Source organism: Elephas maximus, chromosome 10 (genome assembly GCF_024166365.1).
Source record: "Elephas maximus indicus isolate mEleMax1 chromosome 10, mEleMax1 primary haplotype, whole genome shotgun sequence".
NCBI classification, from domain to species: Eukaryota; Metazoa; Chordata; class Mammalia; order Proboscidea; family Elephantidae; genus Elephas; species Elephas maximus.
In genome coordinates, this window is record NC_064828.1 from 12928840 (window position 1) to 12944898 (window position 16059).

Here is a 16059-nt window from a genome sequence, read left to right on the forward strand (position 1 = left end):
TTTATCCCGGAAACTTCTCTGCTTTTGGTCCAGTCCAGTTGAGCTGACCTTCCAAGTATTGAGTATTGTCCTTCCCTTCACCTAAAGCAGTTCTTATCTACTAACTAATCAGTAAAAAACCCTTTCCCACCCTCCCTCCCTCCCCCCTGGTAACCACAAAAGTATGTGTTCTTCTCAGTTTATACTATTTCTCAAGATCTTATAACAGTGGTCTTATACAATATTTGTCCTTTTGCCTCTGACTAATTTCACTTAGGATAATGCCTTCCAGGTTCCTCCATGTTATGAAATGTTTCACAGATTCGTCACTGTTCTTTATCGATGCGTAGTATTCCATTGTGTGAATATACCACAATTTATTTACCCATTCATCCATTGATGGACACCTTGGTTGCTTCCAGCTTTTTGCTATTGTAAACAGAGCTGCAATAAACATGGGTGTGCATATATCTGTTCGTGTGAAGGCCCTTATTTCTCTAGGGTATATTCCGAGGAGTGGGATTTCTGGGTTGTATGGTAGTTCTATTTCTAACTGTTCAAGATAACGCCAGATAGATTTCCAAAGTGGTTGTACCATTTTACATTCCCACCAGCAGTGTATAAGAGTTCCAATCTCTCCGCAGCCTCTCCAACATTTATTATTTTGTGTTTTTTGGATTAACGCCAGCCTTGTTGGAGTGAGATGGAATCTCATCGTAGTTTTATTTTGCATTTCTCTAATGGCTAATGATCGAGAGCCTTTTCTCATGTGTCTGTTAGCTGCCTGAATATCTTCTTTAGTGAAGTGTGTGTTCATATCCTTTGCCCACTTCTTGACTGGGTTGTTTGTCTTTTTGTGGTTGAGTTTTGACAGAATCATATAGATTTTAGAGATCAGGCGCTGGTCAGAGATGTCATAGGTGAAAATTCTTTCCCAATCTGTAGGTGGTCTTTTTACTCTTTTGGTGAAGTCTTTAGATGAGCATAGGTGTTTGATTTTTAGGAGCTCCCAGTTATCTGCTTTCTCTTCGTCATTTTTGGTAATGTTTTGTATTCTGTTTATGCCTTGTATTAGGGCTCCTGAGGTTGTCCCTATTTTTTCTTCCATGATCTTTATCATTTTAGTCTTTATGTTTAGGTCTTTGATCTACTTGGAGTTAGTTTTTGTGCATGGTGTGAGGTATGGGTCCTGTTTCATTTTTTTTGAAATGGATATCCAGTTATGCCAGCACCATTTGTTAAAAAGACTATCTTTTCCCCAATTAGCTGACACTGGGCCTTTGTCAAATATCAGTTGCTCATATGTGGATGGATTTATATCTGGGTTCTCAATTGTGTTCCATTGGTCTATGTGCCTGTTGTTGTACCAGTACCAGCTGTTTTGACTACTGTGGCTGTATAATAGGTTCTAAAATCAGGTAGAGTGAGGCCTCTCACTTTCTTCTTTTTCAGTAATGCTTTACTTATCCGAGGCTTCTTTCCCTTGCATATGAAGTTGGTGATTTGTTTCTCTATCCCATTAAAAAATGGCATTGGAATTTGGATTGGAAGTGCATTGTATGTATAGATGGCTTTTGGTAGAATAGACATTTTTACTATGTTAAGTCTTCGTATCCATGAGCAAGGTATGTTTTTCCGCTTAAGTAGGTCCTTTTTATTTTCTTGTAGTAGTACTTTGTAGTTCTCTTTGTATGGGTCTTTTACATCTTTGGTAAGATTTATTCCTAAGTATTTTATCTTCTTGGGGGCTACTGTGAATGGTATTGATTTGGTGATTTCCTCTTCGATGTTCTTTTTATTGATGTAGAGGAATCCTAGTGATTTTTGTATGTTTATCTTATAACCTGAGACTCTGCCAAACTCTTCTATTAGTTTCAGTAGTTTTCTGGAGGATTCCTTAGGGTTTTCTGTGTATAAGATCATGTCATCTGCAAATAGAGATAATTTTACTTCCTCCTTGCCAATCCGGATGCCCTTTATTTCTTTGTCTAGCCTAATTGCTCTGGCTAGGACCTCTAGCACAATGTTGAATAAGAGTGTTGATAAAGGGCATCCTTGTCTGGTTCCCGTTCTTAAGGGAAATGCTTTCAGGTTCTCTCCATTTAAAGTGATGTTGGCTGTTGGCTTTGTATAGATGCCCTTTATTATGTTGAGGAATTTTCCTTCAATTCCTATTTTGGTGAGTGTTTTTATCATGAATGGGTGTTGGACTTTGTCAAATGCCTTTTCTGCATCAATTGACAAGATCATGTGGTTTTTGTCTTTCGTTTTATTTATATGGTGGATTTCATTTATGGTTTTTCTAATATTAAACCAGCCTTGCATACCTGGTATAAATCCCACTTGGTCATGGTGGATTAATTTTTGATATGTTGTTGAATTCTATTGGCTAGAATTTTGTTGAGGATTTTTGCATCTATGTTCATGATGGATATAGATTTGTAATTTTCTTTTGTTGTGCTGTCTTTACCTGGTTTTGGTATCAGGAAATGGTGGCTTCATAGAATGAGTTAGGTAGTATTCCGTCATTTTCTATGCTTTGAAATACCTTTAGTAGTAGTGGTGTTAACTCTTCTCTGAAAGTTTGGTAGAACTCTACAGTAAAGCCATCCGGGCCAGGGCTTTTTTTTGTTGGGAATTTTTTGATTACCGTTTCAATCTCTTTTTTTGTTATGGGTCTATTTAGTTGTTCTACTTCTGATTGTGTTAGTTTAGGTAGGTAGTGTTTTTCCAGGAATTCATCCATTTATTCTAGGTTTGCAAATTTGTTAGAGTACAATTTTTCGTAATAATCTGATATGATTCTTTTAATTTCAGTTGGGTCTGTTGTGATGTGGCCCATCTCGTTTCTTATTCGGGTTATTTGTTTCCTTTCCTGTATTTCTTAATCAGTCTGGCCAGTGGTTTATCAATTTTGTTAATTTTTTTGAAGAACCAGCTTTTGGCTTTGTTAATTCTTTCAATTGTTTTTCCGTTCTCTAATTCATTTAGTTCAGTTCTAATTTTTATTATTTGTTTTCTTCTGGTGCCTGATGGATTCTTTTGTTTCTCACTTTCTATTTGTTCAAGTTGTAGGGACAGTTCTCTGTGGCTCTTTCTTCTTTTTGTGTGTGTGCATTTATTGATATAAATTGACCTCTGAGCACTGCTTTTGCTGTGTCCCAGAGGTTTTGATAGGAAGTATTTTCATTCTCGTTGCATCCTATGAATTTCCTTATTCCCTCCTTGATGTCTTCTATAACCCAGTCTTTTTTCAGGAGGGTATTGTTCAGTTTCCACGTATTTGATTTCTTTTCCCTAATTTTTCTGTTATTGATTTCCACTTTCATGGCCTTGTGGTCTGAGAAGATGCCTTGTAATATTTTGATGTTTTGGATTCTGCAAAGGTTTGTTTTATGACCTAATATGTGGTCTATTCTAGAGAAAGTTCCATGTGTGCTAGAAGAAAAAGTATACTTTGCAGCAGTTGGGTGGAGAGTTCTGTATAAGTCAATGAGGTCAAGTTGGTTGATTGTTGTAATTAGGTCTTCCGTGTCTCTATTGAGCTTCTTACTGGATGTCCTGTCCTTCTCCAAAAGTGGTATGTTGAAGTCTCCTACTATAATTGTGGAGGTGTCTATCTCACTTTTCAGTTCTGTTAAAATTTGATTTATGTATCTTGGAGCCCTGTCACTGGGTGCATAAATATTTAATATGGTTATATCTTCCAGGTCCATTGTCCCTTTTATCATTATGTAGTGTCCTTCTTTATCCTTTGTGGTGGATTTAAGTTTAAAGTCTATTTTGTGAGAAATTAATATTGCTACTCCTGCTCTTTTTTGCTTATTGTTTGCTTGATATATTTTTTTCCATCCTTTGAGTTTTAGTTTGTTTGTGTCTCTAAGTCTAAGGTGTGTCTCTTGTAGGCAGCATATAGACGGATCGTGTTTCTTTATCCAGTCTGAGACTCTCTGTCTCTTTATTGGTGCATTTAGTCCATTTACATTCAGCGTAATTATAGATAAGTATGTGTTTAGTGTTGTCATTTTGATGCCTTTTTATGTGTGTTGTTGACAATTTCATTTTTCCATTTTTTTGTGCTGAGACGTTTTTCTTTGTAAATTGTGTGTTTCTCATTTTCATAGTATTTGACTTTATGTTTGCTGAGTCGTTATGTGTTTCTTGGTTTTTATTTTGAGTTATGGAGTTGTTATACCTCTTTGTGGTTACCTTAATATTTACCCCTATTTTTCTAAGTAAAAACCTAACTTGTATTGTCCTATATTGCCTTGTATCCCTCTCCATATGGCAGTTCTATGCCACTTGTATTTAGCCCCTCTTTTTGATTATTGTGATCTTTTACATATTGACTTCAATGATTCCCTGTTTTGAGCATTTTTTTTTTCTAATTAATCTTAATTTATTTTTGTGATTTCCCTATTTGAGTTGATATCAGGATGTTCTGTTCTGTGACCTTGTGTTGTGCTGGTATCTGATATTATTGGTTTTCTGACCAAACAATTTCCTTTAATATTTCTTGTAGCTTGGTTTGTTTTTTGCAAATTCTCTAAGCTTGTGTTTATCTGTAAATATCTTAATTTCGCCTTCATATTTCAGAGAGAGTTTTGCTGGATATATGATCCTTGGCTGGCAGTTTTTCTCCTTCAGTGCTCTGTATATGTCATCCCATTGCCTTCTTGGCTGCATGGTTTCTTCTGAGTAGTCTGAACTTACTCTTATCGATTCTCCGTTGTAGGATACCTTTCTTTTATCCCTAGGTGCTTTTAAAATTTTCTCTTTGTCTTTGGTTTTGGCAAGTTTGATGATAATATGTCTTGGTGTTTTTCTTTTTGGATCAATCTTAAATGGGGTTCGATGAGCATCTTGGATAGATGTCCTTTCGTCTTTCATGATGTCAGGGAAGTTTTCTGTCAGCAGATCTTCAACTATTCTCTCTGTGTTTTCTGTCCTCCCTCCCTGTTCTGGGACTCCAATCACACGCAAGTTATCCTTCTTGATAGAGCCCCACATGATTCTTAGGGTTTCTTCATTTTTTTTAATTCTTTTATCTGATTTTTTTTCAGCTATGTTGGTGTTAATTCCCTGGTCCTCCAGATGTCCCAGTCTGCATTCTAATTGCTCGAGTCTTTTCCTCTGACTTCCTATTGCGTTGTCTAATTCTGTAATTTTATTCTTAATCTTTCAGATTTCTGCATGCTGTCTCTCTATGGATTCTTGCAACTTATTAATTTTTCCACTGTGTTCTTGAATAATCTTTTTGAGTTCTTCAACTGTTTTATCAGTGTGTTCCTTGGCTTTTTCTGCAGATTGCCTTATTTCATTTCTGAGGTCATCCCTGATGTCTTGAAGCATTCTGTAAATTAGTTTTTTATATTCTGTATCTGATAATTCCAGGATTGTATCTTCATTTAGGAGAGATTTTGAATCTTTTGTTTGGGGGGTTGTAGAAGCAGTCATGGTCTGCTTCTTTATGTGGTTTGATATCGACTACTATCTCCGAGCCATCACTAAGATATTGTAGTGCTTTATTCTATATTTGCTCACTGAGTCTTATCTTGTTTTGTTTTCTTTCAATATACGTGGATGGGCTACTAGATTGTGCTGTCTTGTTTGTTGTAGCCCTTGACTTACTTATGACGTATTACCAGCTGGTTTGGGCTGTTACCAGATGTATATGCCTGAGTCCATTCACTATTGTTGAGTAGAATCTGATTTTGGGTCATCAAGTGTGTGATGCACCCTGTCACCTATCCACCTTGAGAAGTAGTGGTGATAGTTGTGTGCACCAGATTCTAGTAGCAGCTGGGGTTCACACTCCAAGGGGGGCAGGATGCTGACAGGCTTCCCCCAAGTGTCAGTGAGGTAGGTGTGTCTCTATTCCTGAAGCACCTTGGTGGGTGGGCTCTGCAGCTGTACCTTAGGCCCCCAATGCAAGTACCTCTACAGATTGGTAGGTGTCACCCTCCTTAGACCCCTAAGGCAGGAGGCTAGGTGGTCTGGGGGGAGCTTCAGCCCTCAGTTCCCTGTTGTGGGTCAGTGAGGGCTCTGTTGAATATGCAGAGATATCAGACCTGGGAAACTTGTCTTTCCAGTAAATCTGCTAAAAAAAAAATGCAGTCAGATCCCTATCAGAAATGCCTTTGCATTATAATAGCCACCTTGTTCCCTGTAGGGATGAAAGCCTGAGACCGTGGATCACATATGCTTGGCTGGAGCTGGCTCTGTGTCTTTAGTCCAATTAGGGAAGGATTTTTGGTCCCTGGGTTTTTTGTGGTTCCTTCTCTCAGGCCAGAAGAATGGGTTAGGAAAAGACCAAAAAAAAAAAAAAGAAGAAGAAAAGAAAAAGCAGGGAGCAGTTCTCCCTCTGGCTCAGTAAATTCCAATGTTAATGAAGCCGCCTGGGGAGGGGTAGGGGGGTTCAGAAAAACAGGAGAGAGTAGCACGCTGGAATATAGACAAAGTTACTTATCTTGCTTGGGATGACTGTTTTATCTGAGATTGCCGAGGGGCGCGTTGCCTGTGTGCCCTGGCTGGGTAGAGATTGCCCCCTGAGGGTCAGGCCCGCGTCCCGTGCTTGAGCTGTCTCAGAAGTCGCGGTCAGTTCCTCTGTTGCCAGTCCAAAGCCCAGTGTCAAGGTTCCCCGGCTGGGACGCTGCACTCCCGGCTCCAAAAACATTTGCTGCCTTCTGGTGACTTCTCCTCCAGCCAGCTGTGTCGCCGCGCCACCCGTGATGACCGGCTGGGCCCCCCCAGGTCAGTTCAGGGGGCTGGGGCTGCGCCCCGTGTTTGCACCGTCACAGGATGTGGTGCTCAGCTTGCCTGCTCCCAGTTCAAAGCCCGGCGCCAAGGATACCTGATTGGGATGTTGCACTCCCGGCTCCAAAACCAGTTGCTGCCTCCTGGGGACTTCTCCTCGTGCCAGCCGCGTTGCTGCGCCGCCCACGCTGACCCACTGGCCCCCCTCCCGAGGTCAGTTCTGGGGAGTAGGGCTGCGCCCCGTGTTTGTGCCATCACAGGATGTTGTGCTCAGCTCCCCTGCGCCCAGTCCGAAGCCTGGCGCCAAGGATACCTGAATGGGACGCTGGCTTCAGGCTCCGAAAACAGTTGCTGCTTCCCCGTAGTTGTTCGTTCACGGTCTCTGTCACTCAGGTCAACTCTTTAAATCTGTGTTTGTTGGTCAGGGTTCGTAGATTGTCATGTATGTGATCGATTCACTTGTTTTTCTGAGTCTTTTTTGCAAGAGGGATCCGAGGTAGCGTCTACCTAGGCAGCCATCTTGGCCCCACAACTACTCTTTTCTCTTATGGTTAGTGCTTTTTGTATTCTAAAAACTCTTCGACTGACTTGATTTTGATCTGGCAATAAACTCTGTGGCAGTGGGGCTTTTTGGTGTTATTAAACTCTATGGCAGTGGGTTTTTTGGGTGTTATTAAACTCTGTGGCATTGGGGTATTTTAGTGTTATTAAACTATGGCAGTGGGTTTTTTGGGTGTTAAATTAAACTCTATGGCAGTGGGGTTTTTGGGTGTTATTAAACTCTATGTCAGTGGGTTTTTTTGGGTGTTATTAAATTCTATGGCAGTGGGGTTTTTGGGTGTTATTAAACTCCATGGCAGTGGGGTTTTTTGGTGTTATTAAACCCTATGGCAGTGGGTTTTTTGGTGTTATTATACTCTATGGCAGTGGGGTTTTTGGGTGTTATTAAACTCTGGCAGTGGGTTTTTTGGGTGTTATTAAACTCTATGGCAGTGGTTTTTTTTGGGTGTTATTAAACTCTATGGCAGTGTGTTTTTTGGTGTTATTAAACTCTATGGCAGTGTGTTTTTTGGTATTATTAAACTATGGCAGTGGGTTTTATGGTGTTATTAAAGTCTATGGCAGTGGGTTTTTTTGGTGTTATTAAACTCTGTGGCAGTGGGGTTTTTTGGTGTTGTTCAACTCTATGGCAGTGGGTTTTTTGAGTGTTATTAAACTCTATGGCAGTGGGGCTTTTGGTGTTATTAAACTCTATGGCAGTGGGTTTTTGGTGTTATTAAACTCTATGGCAGTTGGGGCTTTTGGTGTTATTAAACCCTATGGCAGTGGGTTTTTTGGGTGTTATTAAACTCTGTGGCATTGGGGTTTTTTAGTGTTATTAAACTATGGCAGTGGGTTTTTTGGGTGTTAAATTAAACTCTATGGCAGTGGGGTTTTTGGGTGTTATTAAACTCTATGTCAGTGGGTTTTTTGGGTGTTATTAAATTCTATGGCAGTGGGGTTTTTGGGTGTTATTAAACTCTATGGCAGTGGGGTTTTTTGGTGTTATTAAACTTAATGGCAGTGGGTTTTTTGGTGTTATTAAACTTTATGGCAGTGGGGTTTTTTGGTGTTATTAAACTATGGCAGTGGGTTTTTGGGGTGTTATTAAACTCTGTGGCAGTGGGTTTTTTGGGTGTTATTAAACTCTGTGGCAGTGGGTTTTTTTGGGTGTTATTAAACTCTATGGCAGTGTGTTTTTTGGTGTTATTAAACTCTATGGCAATGTGTTTTTTGGTGTTATTAAACTATGGCAGTGGGTTTTTTTGGGTGTTGTTAAACTCTGTGGCAGTGGGATTTTTTTGGTGTTATTAAACTCTGGCTGTCTGAAAGAGTTAAAATGAGACGTGGAGAATGCTTTGTCTGTACAGCCTCTGAACCATGATAGAATCACCATCACATGGCAGGAGTGGGCAGTCCGGAGGGAGGAGTTATTCTCATCTGCTACAGCTGCTCTTCTTCTTTCCAGATACCTGTGGTAGGTGGGCAACCACCTATTTCTAAGAGTAATTTTTTATGACTCTTAACACTTTTGTATTGGTGTAGAATAAAAAAAAATATATTGTAAATAACTTTCTCCAAAATTATATAGTTGTACCATTACTTGTGCGCCAGACCTTTAAGAAGAAACTTGTAACAAAGCCTAATTTTTGTCTTCTTTTTGTACAGTGGTGGGATCAGCAAGTTGATTTTTATACCGCTTTCTTGCATCATTTGGCACAGTTAGTGCCAGAAATTTATTTTGCGGAAATGGACCCTGATTTGGAAAAGCAGGAAGAGAGTGTGCAGATGTCAATATTCACTCCACTGGAGTGGTACTTGTTTGGAGAAGATCCAGATATTTGCTTAGAGAAATTGAAGCATAGTGGAGCGTTTCAACTCTGTGGAAAGGTTTTCAAAAGCGGAGAGACAACATATTCTTGTAGGTAAGAGAAATTTACAGGATTGATGATAATTAACAGTCACGGTAGTTTGTACCTATCTCATGATGTACATTTCTTGGTTTACTACTACTTGTATTTAATCCTACTTAATTAATTTCCTTTTGTTAGGCACTTATATGTCTGTTTTTACTAAAAATAAAAATGAAAAAGACTTGTTTTTGAATATATGACTTCGACTTGAACAGTTCTGTTTTTCTTGTTCTCCAAAAGTATTTGTGATATATTTTTCCCTTTCTTAAAATGTAGAAACCCTTTCGTCCAGGTGTGTTTCAGAATTCTGAGTTTTTCAGATTTTAGAAAGGTAATACAGTGCTTATAGTGGATAGTATGTAATTTCCCTGGCAGAGTTAGGGCAGGACCCTATAATCAAACACAGCATTTCTGCAAGAAATCTATGAATATTCACAGCAAGTGGTATAAAATCTATAGTCTCATGTCAGTTCAGGTCATTTTTTGTCCCTGAGTTAAGATTTGGTGCCAAACCTACAGAAAAAAACCTTATCTGTTTTCAGGAGTTTTTGGATTTCAGAATTGCGGGTAGGGACTGTGGACTTGTTGGAGCGATTGGAATTTAGTAGAATTAGAGGAGGCCGGTGGAGGGAAACTGGAAGCAGCTTTAGGATTTTTTTTTTCCTTCGTGAGAGCAGTGGTCTTAAACATCATGGTAGCACACAGAACCTGTTTACTCCTTACACTTGCTTGAAATTTTTTACTTTTGGATTTTGGCACCAGTTTCAGTTTTCCTTCTTTATCGGAGGTAGTTTATCTTAGGAGTGTGAATTTTTAGACTTTATAAATACAGAGGATTGTCCTTAATACACTGTAATTAACTATAATTCTAGGTTCGACTGGTTTATGTATGGGTAACATTTGCATTTTATGTACTATTTTGCTTTATAACATAGCTAAGTTCATTTATCTTCTTAGATATTTTTAGTCGAAGCCCAATCGGTTTCAACTAAAGTATAGCAGACATTTGTAGACTTCATATCTCTAAAAATGTCATGGAAATGTTTTTTATTGTCATGACTGGGAGTTGTATTGATATCTAGTGGGTAGAGGCCAGGGATGGTGCTAAACAGCCTACAATGCACAGGACAGTCCGCTCTCCTCCTCACCCCACAAATAACCATCCAGTCCAAAAAGTCAGTACACCTGAAGTTGAGACATTCTGCTGTAAATAGATCATGTTGATAATACATTTTTACAGAATATTATTAGGCAACCTTTATTTGCTATTAACCTTTTAAAATTCATTTTTAGAACTTCCGAATTCATCTCTAGAATTACTGCCTTAAAAAAATCTTTTTTAAAAAATGAACTCTTCCAAGTAGCTATTTAAAAAATTAGTCCTGCATTTTGCACTAATTTGTATTGTTCCTAATGTTTTCCCTGAAAATGTTAAATATTAGAGGAATTGAATTTTTTTCATTCATTCCACAAACACTGAGTACCTACTGTGTGCCAGTGCTGTTCGATGAGCTTGGGGCATATCAGTGTACAAAATAAATAGAATCCCTGCACTTATGGTGCGTATATTCCAGTGAATTTTGCCTTTATTTAAGTCTTATTTACCAATGAACAATCAGCGTTTGTAAAATATTTTTATAAATACAATAGAGTGAGATGATGGTAGATTTTTAAAAAGCTGATCATTTTCCACAAAACTAATTCTGAATGATAATTCAACAGTTTGAAACCAGGTAAAGCCTCGATAAGGATGGTGAAAGAAAACTAAACGTTCAGACGCAGGCGTTCAAATGTGTCAGTTGGAGGCTAAAATGGTGCAGTGTGGTCTTTGTTCAGAACATCTTTGGAATTAGGTTTTTAAAAATATTTTTATATTCAGCTTGTGCACCATCCGGGAAAATCATTCACATTATATTATAGTCATACCTTAAGCATCAGTGGGAGTCATCTAAATTTGGGAATCTAATTTTCAATCTTTTTCAGGGACTGTGCCATTGATCCAACATGTGTACTCTGTATGGACTGCTTCCAGAATAGTGTTCATAAAAACCATCGTTACAAGGTATGAAAATAGAGCCATAAAATCTCTGGATTAGCAGGAATCTGGTGATTACCTAGTCTAAATTCCTCACCCATATCTGAATTCCTGCCCTAACAGCTCTGATATGGGAACCTTTAGCCTCTGGCTAAACATATCCAGTGATAGGACTTCTGCTACTTCAAGAGGCAGCACCTTACATTTTTTCCTTTATCGTGAGATATATCATTTTGATACAAAAGATAATAAAAACATATGAACACTTCAAAAATAATTATTAAGCGAACACCTGTGTTACCACTACTTGGGTCAAGAAATAAGATATTGCAATCCCCTCAGAGGCTGCCCCTCTGTCCCTTCTGGATCACAATCCCTCTCTCCCACCTTGAGGTAACCTCTGTTGTATGTTTTGTGATAATGGTTTCCCTAAATCGTATTGAATAGTTTTAGCCAATACGAAATTTATATAAATGGAATCATACTGTGTATTTTTTGTTGTTGTTGAGTAGCTTCTTTCACTCAGCATCATGTATGTAGCTGTAGTTTGTCCGTTGGCCTTATAGTATTCAATAAGCCATATTGTCTTTATTGTACTGTTAATGGATATGTGGATTGTTTCTCACTTGGGGCTATTGTGAACAGTCCTGTTTGTGTATTTTAGTATAGCATTCAGGAGTTTCCATAGGTTATATATCAGAATAGAATTGCTTAGTTCTAGGGTATGTGGATCTTTAATCATACTTGATAATGTCAGACTGTTTCTCAAGTGGTTATACCAGTTTATAGGCTCTCCAATAGTATATGAGAATTCCCATTGCCCCACATCCTTAGAAGATTTGGTATTTTTAATTTTTGTAATTTTAGCCGACCTGGTAGGTGTATAATAGTATCTCATTGTGGTCTTAATTTATATTTTCCTGATTACTGATGAGGTTAAGGACCTTTTCCTGTACTGTTACATTATTAGATGACTTTGTCATTTTGAGTTGAAATAATAGTGCTCAAGTATTATTCTCAACTAATGGTGCTGGCTCTGTACTCTCGACTGATACATAATCACTGATGCATCTCTGTACATAAAACATGCCTAAAATCCTGTGTAAATGTAAATGACATACTGAAGTTACAGAGACTATGTCTTCTGTAGAGTTGAAAGTGCTGCTTATGTGCCTGAGAATCTGCAGAAACCTTTTAACCCTTTTAACCTTTAACAGAAGCTTTTCAACTGAACCCATATTTTTAAGAAACTTTTTCCATTGCTATTGAAGTTTATTTTGTTGATTGTTCTTTCTTTTTTAATGAATTATTTTTGTTGTTGTTGGAAATATACACAACAGAACATACACCAATTCAACAATTCCTATGTGTTCAGTTCAGTGACATTAATTATATTCTTCACGTTGTACAACCATCCCCACCTTCCTTTTCTGAGTTCCTCTTTGAAATTGCTGTTGTCAGTTTGATCCCGTACAGATAGATCTTAAAAAGCACAATGCTCAAGGCAGGTATTCTTTACTAGTGAAGCTGAACTATTGTTTCTTTTTAAGAAGACTTCAGAGGATATTTTTGGTTTAAAATTTAAAGATTATTTCAAAGCAATAGTTTCAGGGATTCATCCAGCCTCCATGGCTCCAGAAAGTGTGGAGTCCATGAAAACTTGAAATTTTGTTCTACATTTTCCTCCTTTTGATCAGGATTCTTCTATACAGTCTTTGATCAACATGTTCAGTGATGGTAGCCAGGCACCATCTAGTTCTTCTGGTCTCATGGCAAAGGAATCACTTGTTAATGGAAACAATTAACCACATATTCCATTTTGTTGATTGTTCTTAATATTGTCTGAGTTTTTCTGCTTATTTTGGAAGACCGAGTATAGAATACCTTTATATTGCTACTTTGCCATCTTCCTGGATAATAGGACCAAAGTCCTTTTCTATTTAATTCATCATTGCTCTTGCTGATAGGGCCAAGGTTTTTGATTTTATGAGTAGATTAAATTCTGAGATGTTAAAATCAGAATAATACCACAGCTTGAAGAAAGGGAACCAAAGTAGTGTCTGAGTTCACCTAACTAGGGCCTTCTTGTATATTGAAAGCTGATACCAAAAACCAGGCCCACTTGAAACCTTGAAAGTGATATATTACTCTTTTATTGAACACATTCCAAAGCCAGTAGAATAAATCTGGAGAAGAAAACAAAGCCCACCCAGAATCTTCTTTTTCTCTGTTTCCTGTGCATACCTCCATCTTCACTTACCAATTGGTAACGATATATTTATCTGTCATTCCCATAATTTTTGTTTTTCAGATGCATACTTCTACTGGAGGAGGGTTTTGTGACTGTGGAGACACAGAGGCATGGAAAACTGGCCCTTTTTGTGTAAATCATGAACCTGGAAGAGCAGACACTACAAAAGAGGTAAGAATACGTACTGTATTTTTATGCAAATAACACGCACCTTCTACATTTATTTGCCAACTGCGCCCTTCCCCCATGAGGTATTTTCATAAGTGCTGCTGTGCCAATTTTTACATGTTTATTTGCATAAAAAATATGATACGTGTCTATATATCTATGTCTAGGTGTATACAAACCAAACCCATTGCTGTTGAGTTGATTCCAACTCATAGTGACTCTGTAGGACAGAGTAGAACTGCCTCACAAGGTTACCAAGGCTACAATCTTTTATGGAAGCAGATTGCCACATCTGTCTCCTGCGGAGCAGCAGCGGGGTTTGAACTGCTGACCTTTCTGTTAGCAGCTGAGTGCTTAACCACTGAACCACCAGGGTTCCATTTTTATATATATATATGTGTGTACATACATACGTATTTAATTTTCTGTGTTAAAAAAAAAGTTAAGATTACTGAAATTATGTAAAAAGAAATGTTATATGCATGGGTTAAACTAAATTCCACTGAGAATCCTGATTTTTTTTATATTTAAATGTAAGGAGTTTTATTCTATTCTAGAGAAGTTAAAGATTTGATCATTGCTATTTTCCGTTTCTCTAAAGAGGGAATGAATTCACAATGAAAAGATGAATTCAGATACTCTTTGTTAACCAGTCGACATGACAATCTAGAGTAAACAATATATAAGCCCAAAAGAGTAAAAGGAAGTAATTAATAAAGACAGAAGCAGAATAGAAACAATTAGAAAACAGTAGAATTTAACACATAAATTTAAGAACTGCTTTCCTTAAAAAAAGTCACCAAATCAGTAACCATTGTACATCCTAATGAAGAAAAAATGTGAGCAAACTCAGATATAGTTAGAAAGGAGAATGGGGAAGTAATCATAGAACCTCATCTAAAAAGACAATCAAACCTAAGATACCTTTTCTGACCTGGAACTGAAGCCATTCCCGGAGATCACCTTTCAGCCAAATAGTAGACAGGCCCATAAAATAAATAATAGCACCTGAAAGGAATATGTTCCTTAGAGCAATCAATTATGTGAGATCAAAAGGATAACACTGGCACAAAAACAAAGATGAGAAGGCAGGAAGGGGTAGAAAATCTGGACAAAAGGATCATTAACAGATGCTTAAACTGTTAAGAGCTAAGTTGTTGAGGAACAATATCCATATAGTTTTAAATTGTCATCTGATAGATTTCTTTCTAACAAAAGGAAAAAAAGGAAACTTTACAGTAAAGGACACGTACTGTCATCACCTGAACCAAGTAATCAGCTTTTAGCATCAATACTAATAGTGGAACAATGAAGTAATGAGTTTCTTGATATGATCTAAAATGAAGTACATAGTTTAATATTTGAAAATCAATTAAGATAGTATACCATATCAGTAAAATTAAAAAAAAAAAAGTCATCTCAGTAGACACAGAAAAACATTTGACAAAATTCAGTATCCTTTCATGATAAAACACTCAACAAACTAGGATTAGAAGGAAACTTCTTCAACTTGATAAAGGATATCTAAGAAAAACCCGTAGCTAACATCATACTAAATGGTGAAGGACTAGATAGATCATCTAATCCTAAGATCAGGAACAAGACAAGGATGCCTGACTCACCACTTAACTATTGAGTTTTATACTGGAGATTCTAGCCAGGGCCATTAGTCAAAAAAAAGAAAAGACATGCAGATTGGAAAGGAGAAGTAAAAGTAGCTCTATTCATGGGTGACATGATCTTACATCTATAGAAAATCCTAAGGAATCCACTAAATAATTGTTAGAACTAATAAATGAGTTCAGTAAGATTGCAGGATACAAAAATCAATTGTATTTCTATATACTTGCAATTTATAATCTGAAATGAAATTAAGAAAGCAATTCCATTTACAGTAGCATTAAAAAGAATAAGACATTTAAGAATGAATTTAACAAAAAAAGTACAAAACTTACACTCTGAAAACTACAAAACACTGTTGAAAGAAATTTTAAAAAGATCTAAATAAATGGAAAAAGCATCCATGTTCCTCGATCATAAGCTCTAATAGTAGCAAGATTGGTGTTATTCCCCAAAATCGATCAAAAGATTGAATGCAATCCATATCAGATGTCCAAGCTCATTCTAAAATTCTTATGGAATTGCAAAGGACTGAGGATAGCCAAAACAATCTTGAAAAAGAACAAAGTTGGCGGACTCACATGTCCTTATTTCAAATCACACGTCCTTATTTCAAAACTTAACACAAAGCAACAGTAATCAAGACGCTGTGGTACTGGTGAAAGGAAATGCATAGGCTGATGAAATAGAATTGATTCCCTGTGTGGGGAAAGAATAGTCTTTTCAACAAATTTCACTGGGACAGTTGGATTGTTGTTATTAGGTGCCATCAATTCCGATTCATAGCGACCCCATAT

General features: G+C 37.4%; 1 protein-coding gene across 1 annotated transcript in view; it reads left to right on the forward strand.

Annotated features, from left to right (window-relative positions):
• UBR1 (ubiquitin protein ligase E3 component n-recognin 1) overlaps positions 1 to 16059 on the forward strand; it is a 156925-nt gene that overhangs the window by 21707 nt on the left and 119159 nt on the right. Inside the window, exons 2-4 of the mRNA XM_049899674.1 lie at positions 8944 to 9200; positions 11172 to 11250; positions 13535 to 13645. Of these exons, the coding sequence (XP_049755631.1) occupies positions 8944 to 9200; positions 11172 to 11250; positions 13535 to 13645 (447 nt within the window). The remainder of the gene's footprint in view (positions 1 to 8943; positions 9201 to 11171; positions 11251 to 13534; positions 13646 to 16059) is intronic.